Source organism: Amphimedon queenslandica, unplaced genomic scaffold, assembly GCF_000090795.2.
Source record: "Amphimedon queenslandica unplaced genomic scaffold, v1.1 AMPQUscaffold_13095, whole genome shotgun sequence".
Taxonomy (NCBI): Eukaryota; Metazoa; Porifera; class Demospongiae; order Haplosclerida; family Niphatidae; genus Amphimedon; species Amphimedon queenslandica.
Window position 1 is genome coordinate 10,450 of NW_003546669.1, and position 7,971 is coordinate 18,420.

General features: G+C 34.0%; 2 protein-coding genes across 3 annotated transcripts in view; both read left to right on the forward strand.

Annotated features, from left to right (window-relative positions):
- Positions 1 to 346: 346 nt before the first annotated feature.
- Positions 347 to 3,465, forward strand: LOC109585262 (kelch domain-containing protein 10-like). The gene is made up of 6 exons (XM_020001258.1): positions 347 to 392; positions 435 to 965; positions 1,568 to 1,746; positions 2,751 to 2,939; positions 3,171 to 3,350; positions 3,403 to 3,465. The coding sequence occupies exons 1-6, from the start codon at positions 383 to 385 to the stop codon at positions 3,463 to 3,465; spliced, it is 1,152 nt and encodes a 383-aa protein (XP_019856817.1). The 5' UTR covers positions 347 to 382.
- Positions 3,466 to 3,595: 130 nt separating this feature from the next.
- LOC109585266 (uncharacterized) overlaps positions 3,596 to 7,971 on the forward strand; it is a 6,265-nt gene continuing 1,889 nt past the window's right edge. Inside the window, exons 1-13 of one of the 2 annotated variants that reach the window (XM_020001263.1) lie at positions 3,596 to 4,023; positions 4,082 to 4,159; positions 4,222 to 4,302; positions 4,350 to 4,433; positions 4,488 to 4,571; positions 4,617 to 4,772; positions 4,820 to 5,323; positions 5,373 to 5,473; positions 5,525 to 5,677; positions 5,841 to 6,042; positions 6,091 to 6,132; positions 6,190 to 6,556; positions 7,104 to 7,106. In XM_020001263.1, the coding sequence (XP_019856822.1) occupies positions 3,720 to 4,023; positions 4,082 to 4,159; positions 4,222 to 4,302; positions 4,350 to 4,433; positions 4,488 to 4,571; positions 4,617 to 4,772; positions 4,820 to 5,323; positions 5,373 to 5,473; positions 5,525 to 5,677; positions 5,841 to 6,042; positions 6,091 to 6,132; positions 6,190 to 6,530 (2,130 nt within the window). In that variant the 5' untranslated portion in view covers positions 3,596 to 3,719 and the 3' untranslated portion in view covers positions 6,531 to 6,556; positions 7,104 to 7,106. Of the gene's footprint in view, positions 4,024 to 4,081; positions 4,160 to 4,221; positions 4,303 to 4,349; positions 4,434 to 4,487; positions 4,572 to 4,616; positions 4,773 to 4,819; positions 5,324 to 5,372; positions 5,474 to 5,524; positions 5,678 to 5,840; positions 6,043 to 6,090; positions 6,133 to 6,189; positions 6,557 to 6,597; positions 6,762 to 7,103; positions 7,107 to 7,971 lie in introns of those variants that run through there. The other variant, XM_020001264.1, reaches the window with a different exon arrangement.

Sequence of the window (7,971 nt, forward strand, 5' to 3'; positions counted from 1 at the left end):
ACCTGAGGGTTAGTTTGTAAGTACATTTCTTGTAAGTACTAGCTCAAGTACCTTTTATCATAATCACCAAGAGAGTACCAACTACCAATTATTATTAATTGGACTCACCACTAACTCGGCACTAAGAAGAATATATTCCAATGCATTCAATAGCAGGACCATCACCTCATCAGCAAGCAAAGAAGACATGTTTTAACCTGATGTATTCCTTGACATACCACCAACTAATAATTACTGTACTTATTGTTATAATGTTGGCAGTGATTGGATTTAATTTAGAAGGTGATATGGGTGTGGGTGATTATGAGTAATGAATTGAAATTGTTATTATGGGTGTGGTTGGTTACTGTGGTTAGTTAACTTTCTTCAGTCTTCACAAACAATGTCTAAAGGTCAGTTTCTGTTTCCTTTCTCATCATGTTTGTATTTTACAGGTATCTATCAACTGGGAGGAATAGCGTTTCACTCAACTCCTGTAGTAGGAGAATCAGTGTTTCTGTGGGGAGGGCATAGGCCTGACTTACCTCTTGTTCATGATTCCCCACAAAAGAGGAAATTGTTGTCCACCATTGATAGACTGGAGTTTAGGACTGGTCATTGGTCCTCTCACGTGACCAGAGGAACGTCACCTCCTCTAGGAGTTATAGGATACTTTTGTGCTACCAGAAACAATGAGATCTTCTTTTTTGGTGGTGACTGTGGAGATGAAATGTGCTTTCATAATGACGTGAACTCATTTAACAGTCTAACATATGAATGGAGTAATATAAAACCAACCAGTGATGCTGTAATGAAGAGAGGGTTTGGTGGTATGGTGTGTATGGAGTCTATTGGTACAGAATACCTATTTATGATAGGAGGGAATGGTTCTACACCTACTACATACCAATCACAGTATCAGTATATTCAGATGGTTACTGGTCGTATTTGTACTAATGAACAGAATTTATTAAATTTATCAACAAGTAAGTATTTATTAATTAATACATAATTAACAATCTATACTCTGCTTGTGATGACATATTTTTCAATCATTATTTTTCTTGCCATTTGCTTATTAAGTAGACAGTTGATTTGACTAACTAATTTTGAGTGACATAAACATGTATTTGTGAAAAGTTTAACGAACTTGTCATTTTTCACCAACTATGAATCATCAAAATTAATTTGCAGCCATTATTTCTTACTATACATGAATAAATGTATGTACATGATAATTACAGTTTCATACTTAATAATTCTAATTATACTACCATACAGGTAGTAAATTTTAAGGGTATAAAATTTTGTGTTTTAGTGAAAAGGTCTTAATTTTTTAATTTTGAGAGGGTTTAATTTCGTGTTTTTGCACATGCGTTTGCACATAGATTTTCACTTGCTATGTTTATCTGTGTGACAAAATGACAAATTTTACTTGGTTGTTTTCACCAAACTGTCATCCAGCAAAGTTAATTTGCAACCATTATTTTTGCTATGCATGTATACATGTACAATGTATGTACATGTACACAATGCAGTATCATACTTAATAATTCTTATTATACTACATGTATTTTTTTCTATTTAGGACAATGGATTATTCCAACTATTAGTGGTCAGTGTTGTCCTCCTATTAGTAACTTTGCTATTCAACAGATTACTAATAATAAAGCTGTCATGTTTGGTGGAGGAGTTCCTAGGGATGATGGTTATGATATATCTGTTAATACAGTCTATACATGTCAACTGGAGTCTGATACTACAATAGTAAGTATCTTATTACTGTATGGGATGTATTTATTGCATGGATCAATCATGTTTAGACATTAATACATGTACATACGGATATAGCTTATAATTTGAAAAATGTATTTAAATGAGTATTACATGTAGATTTGCTTTAATAATTTATTTTAATGGAAACTGTACAATTATCACTAGCATTAACATCCACTAAGGCGAGAAAACGTCTGTATAGCAAGTCGTCTAACTATTATTAATCTAAATAGCCTAATCTTCATTTAAAGCGGATGTGGTCACAATGAATAAAATGGTGACTATCAGCAAGTCTGAGTTTATTTGCAGCAAATGGTCAGCAAGATAAGACAAAACTGCTGTCTAAAAACTTTTCTAGCAAGAAAAAAGGTTAGAAAGTAGATATACTGTATACTTGGAAATTTTAGAGTAGCCAAATTTTCGCAGATTTTGTGTTTTCTTGCTCTGTTGTGAAAATAAAAATTGCAAAATTCTGGATTTCCATTGCCACGTGGTGGAGTTTACAAGCTATTCGCGAAAATATTATTTTGTGAAATCTTAAAAATGCGAAATTTGTGAAAATTTAGCGACGCGAAAATATCCCAGTATACATGCATGAGTACAGTCTTTTCCTTGGTATAAAGGACTCTGATAAGTTGAATGCATTAATGCAATTGAGAAAGCTGCATGAGATTTATTCTAGGTGATGTTTCTTCTCTAGCAGCAAGCCTAGGTTAACAAAGCATATATGTAATCTTCAAATATGATTTGTTCAGTGACTACTTCTATAACTATAAGTAAGGCATCTTTAATTTCAGCAAGATACTAGACATGTGCAATTGCTTTGCTATCTCAGACATGTAGATCACACAGCACATAATCTATAGCTTGCTGAGGCTCGCCCCTTTATTGTATTACCTTGCTCCTAGTAATTAAATGAACAAACTCTTAAGTATAATAGAGCAGTGTACATGCATTAATACATTTTATAACATTGATTAATTCATTTTATCTAGCACTGGGAGAGTATTAAGGGACCAGTAGTACCTGCTAGTGTACAGTGGCCAGTGGAGAGACGTGCTCATGCTATTACTAGTATCATCAGTGACTCACCTACACTAGTAATGATAGGTGGAGAGGGTAAAGATAATCAACTAGTAAATGATAGTTGGTTACTGAATACTAGTCAGTACCAGTGGAGTAAGGTATGTGTATAATGTTATTAGTTTAGAGTGTACATGTGTGTGATACAGTGATTGTACAGTAGTTGTCATGTTAATGTATTGTATTGTATTAATACCTTAGAAATACTCACTGTGTGCATGTACAGTACATGTACCTAATGCATGTACATGTATATTCCCTAGAATATTTGTAACATATTGTAAATACTGTTTACATGATAAAATATTACCATACATGTATTATTTCAACAGATTGTTCTACCTGAATCTGTTACTGGTAGACAGCTCCATTCCTTATCATCAATAATGGTGAGTCCAGACTGTGTGTGGTTGGTGGTAGTGGGTGGGAGAGGAACACGTGAATGGAAAAATGTAGGAAGAGGATATGAGGAACCATTTTCTGACTATATCACTGATCCTAATATCACAAATGTAATAGAACTAGGTAAGAACTGAACTATTTTGTATTGTATGTACTGTATAGAGGGATTTATTGGAGATACAAGTTAAGTTTAAGTTTGAATACATCATTGCTGGTATTCCATAACATAACATGAGGGAATTAATATTGTTATAATGAACTGCAATGATAGTTGACATAACCAAATTAGCATGTTCTGTGTATAGTGCAGTGTATTGGTGCCATTTGACCGGCATTTTATTTTAGCAATTGTCCCTTAAAATGTATTTTCTGGTTTGTAATTTGTGAATAAAACAACAATTAATGCATAACATTTATATAGTATTTTACCCTCTAATGCTACATGTATTGTGTTCTATTATTAGTAACAGGATTACATCATGTTTACATGTACATGTACATACATGAATTATTCCTCCTTCATGTTTGTATTAGTTTTAAGAGAAGGTGAATGGAGAGTAAGTGAAGTACTAGATTCTACTGGTCTGACTACTGAGGCCTATCAAGACAAGTATCAGTTATTATTAAAGAAGAGACAATGGTGGCAAGATCAGTTTATAGTATACCCTACAGAGAGAGAAGTAAAACTACAAAATTATGTGGAATCGCTGCAGCAGGAGTTAAGAGTATCTGAGGGAAACAAGACCTCACTGCAGGAAGCACTCCTTGAGGCTAGTCAGCAAGGTATAGTCCTCTACTCTGTGTGTGTGTGTGTCAGTAGTTATTGAACCTATACCACTAGACAAGACAAGAGTAGAAGGAGTGAAAGAAACTAAACTATCTTCAACTAAAGAGGAAGTGTCTACTGGACCAACTGATGGTAAGTATATACACACACAATAATAGTTAAAGACTTGTTTGATGTGTGTGTGTGTTTACTAGTTTATAAAGATAATGATGATCTTAAAGGAGAGGAGAAGGAGGAGGAGCAGACAACAGCAACTAAACAAACAACCAGTGAAGGTATATCCTTATATGGTAATATGTTATCATACATTAATTTTGTGTAGAAGAGATTGATAAACTTAAAGCTAAAGTTGTTGATATTGAAACTTATATAGCCACACTGACAGAGGAGAAAACTCTAACTAATGGTAAAACTATCAGTATTACTGTATGATAATACCTTTTTGTTATTTTTTGTGTAGTAGAGAATGAGAAACTTAAAGCTAATATAACCATGCTGACTGAAGAGAAATTGCAATTTGAAAAGAAGATCAACATTTCAACTGGTAATACTATTTTTATTGCTCCAAATAGTGGATACTTTTCGTTAGAAGATAATGAGAAACTTAAAGCTAAAGTTGTTGATGATGAAATGGTAATTGCTAAACTGACAAAAGAGAAATTACAACTAAAGGAAGAGTTGCAGTCATTGAAAGATATTTCAACTGATACTAAGAGTATTCAATGTGACTACTGGACTAAAGCAGGTTAGTGTAGTCTATTTTTTAAGTATTAATAATCTGTTATTGTATAGAATTACCGTTTGATGGTATGGTAACATTGGGTAAGAAGGTGTGTCTGTATAATGCTAACAGTAGTCATGAGTTAGAGTTGGATGAATGTGGTCTTACCCTCTCTCTACCTGATGGACTCTTCTCTCCAGTGGATAGCACTGTCTATGAAGCTGCTGCTCAAGGTCTATGGGGAGGAGATTTTGAGTTCCCTGGAGGCACACATCTGATCAGTAGTGTGTGTTACATATCTGTGTCTCCTACTGTTCCTGAACTGGATAAACCAGTGACTGTACAGCTAGTACATTGTGCTCATTTGAGCTCTGAATCTCAGAGTGAGTATCTGAGCTTTGTAGTAGCTGAGGTTCAACCTGGCAAACAGTGCGGCCCTTTTAAGTTTGAGTTGTTACCAGGAGGATCATTCTCAGCTGAGTCTCAGACTGGTACTATAGAATTGAAGAGTTTCTCACTGGTTGCTATTGTGAAGCGTGTTATGAGGGCACTGACTAGAGCCCTACTTCCTAATAGTTAGTGAATTTTCTATTCTGTTCTAATTCTAATCCTTTTAATTTGTAGATCCAAATTGTTTTTGTCGTGGCTTATTTTATAACAAGTGTTCAGCCAGTAAATTGGTTCTGAGTTTCCTTGTACTACAGGATTTACCTTCATCAGAACAAGTACATAATTTTAATTATTTTTATGTTAAATTTATTGACTTTTCCTTTTAGCTTCTCCAGTCTAGTGCTGTCCAGTGTCTTGGTAATTTGGAGACAACTTTTCGCTTTCTTTTTGTAAAAGACAAAAATTGTATTTTAAAAGTGTCTAATATTCCTTCTCATGATGTCAATGGCTGGCAAATCACACCACTCAATCCTCTTGTTGTAAGATCTAATGGGGATGCATGTATATGTGTTGGGCATGCATAAAGTTTGTGATATTGCTTTACAGATGCAGTCATGTACTCACAGTTAAACCATTAATTTTTCATGAAAATAGACAAAATTTTCATTCCTAATTTTTCTTCTTTTATTTTCATTGTGATAGATCAGTGAGAGTCATGTTGTTGATTATAGTGCCAGTAAAAGTGCTGAGCCTCCATACATTCAAGTATCAGTACAACCTGATAAAACTGATGCTACTAACAAGATGTCTCATGCTTTGTCTATTGATGGGATAAAGACATCATCTGATGCATCTACTGTTCAATGGAATATTGAAGTATCTAAGAATGATTTATTATCATCAGGTATGCTATAATGCAGTTATTATTGTTTTAAAAACACATCATATGTAGGAATTTCTTCTAAAATTGATAGAAAAAGAGAAAGAGGATCAGGTATATGTAGCCTTTAGCTTATGCCACTCTTTAGTATTGCATTCCTTCTCTCTTTAGATAATGATCTTGATATTGTTAAGGAAAAGGTTGAAGATGTTTTAATGAAGAATCAAGTTGCTTTAAAGAAAGCTTTCAGTTTATCATTGCAAAGCATATCAGATGAACTCCTTCAAGTTGGTATCATATCACAAGATATACACAGATCACCATCTTATGATGACATCATTGGGTCTTTCCTAGCCGGCCTTACTTTTATAAGCAATGATGCCAAACTGATGGAAAGGTGTGATGTGTTTTTATCAGCATTATCTAAAGTTGGTGGACCAGTAGCTGATGCTGTTGATATGTTAAGAGAGGAATGGAATCAAGCTGTAACTAGCAAAATTAAAAGATCCTAATGTCAAGTGAGTCTTTAAGATTGTGGGTCAATAAAATCCTTTTTGTCATTTTCTTTTGTGTCTGCAGGCCTTAGTATTCAATGCTGCTGATTGAAAACATTTTAGAGTTGGAACTAGCAATGGAGAATTATGATTACAGTGCTTTTTAAATGTATACATTGTATATTTTTATTTGTGCTTTTATTTTTGTTTCATGCAATTTCTTTAATATTCAAATTTTATGCAAAACCTGAAGAAGGGGTGGAGCTGGCTGGTGGAAGAGATTTTGGATTAACAAATTGAATAAGACAGAGTAATGGGCAACTGAGGAGTGAGAGAGACCTGGTTACTAATAAAGGATGAGGTGAGGGGTGGATTGAATGAAAGGTTGTGTTTGGTACATGATTGAGTACATGATACCAAAAGTATGATAGTTTGAAGTAATATCCACTCAGTACTGTATGTACATCAACATTATTATATTAAAATGGAAATACATTTTTATTCTTTTTATTAATTTAAGTATAATTACATACAAATATATTGTATATGTATATTGTAGGTGTAAAATGTACATGTAATGTCGTGTATGAGATTGTTTTGATTGAGATTGGTAGGCAATAGTTTACTGAATGTGAACTGATAGTAATCTTATGTCAGGAATGCAATGACACTAAAGGTGGTGGGTTCTCAATATGATGCATTGCTTTTCATGCACTTGTGTCATGACTGGAAGTGTTGTCTAAACAAATGGGAGCAAGCATCAATATGTCAGATTAGAAAAAATTCTGTTTTGATGCATTGACGCATAATCCCATTTGTTTATATAATACTTCTAGTTACAGAACATAGGAACATGTATGTGCATGTATTTAAAACAGAGAATGCTCTCCTTTAGCAATTTTTGAAGAAGAGTGGAGAGAGGAGCATTATGAGTATGTTTGTTATTGTGTATATAGGCTGATAGTCCTAAAGGTCCAGAAGGTTCTTCAGGTAGTAGGAATGGCTCTAATAAACGTCCAGCCCCTCCTCCTGATAGTGAAGATGATAAAAGTAACAATGAAGGAGAACTAGTCGTTGATGAGGTACTTTATAAGTTTGTCTATTCATTCACAATGTACACATCCTCATTAATAGGATCCTTCTTCTCCTTCAAACACTCCAGCAGCTGCAATGGTAATGGCTCAGGTAAACTGTATTACATGTACATATACTAAGAGTGTGTGTGTGTGTGTCATTTAAATGTTGTTTTTAATGGAAAGTTTATATTTATCAATTTACTAATTATTTTATTATTTAATAGGCACAGCAGCAGTCCAATTCAGATCTTCGTCCATCTTCAAAATGACCCTCGACTCCATCTTCAGCAAAAAGTGACAAACCATCTTCTGTTCCTCCTAATCGTCCTAATTCAGTTGGTCCTATCACTGTTAATGGTCCTGGACCATCTAATGCTAGCTCT

Coding starts and splice junctions, on each gene's coding strand:
- LOC109585262 (XM_020001258.1), top strand. Junction 1,747..2,750: donor TGGAGTCTGATACTACAATA/GTAAGTATCTTA, acceptor CATTTTATCTAG/CACTGGGAGAGTATTAAGGG. Junction 3,351..3,402: donor CTGATCCTAATATCACAAAT/GTAATAGAACTA, acceptor TGTACTGTATAG/AGGGATTTATTGGAGATACA.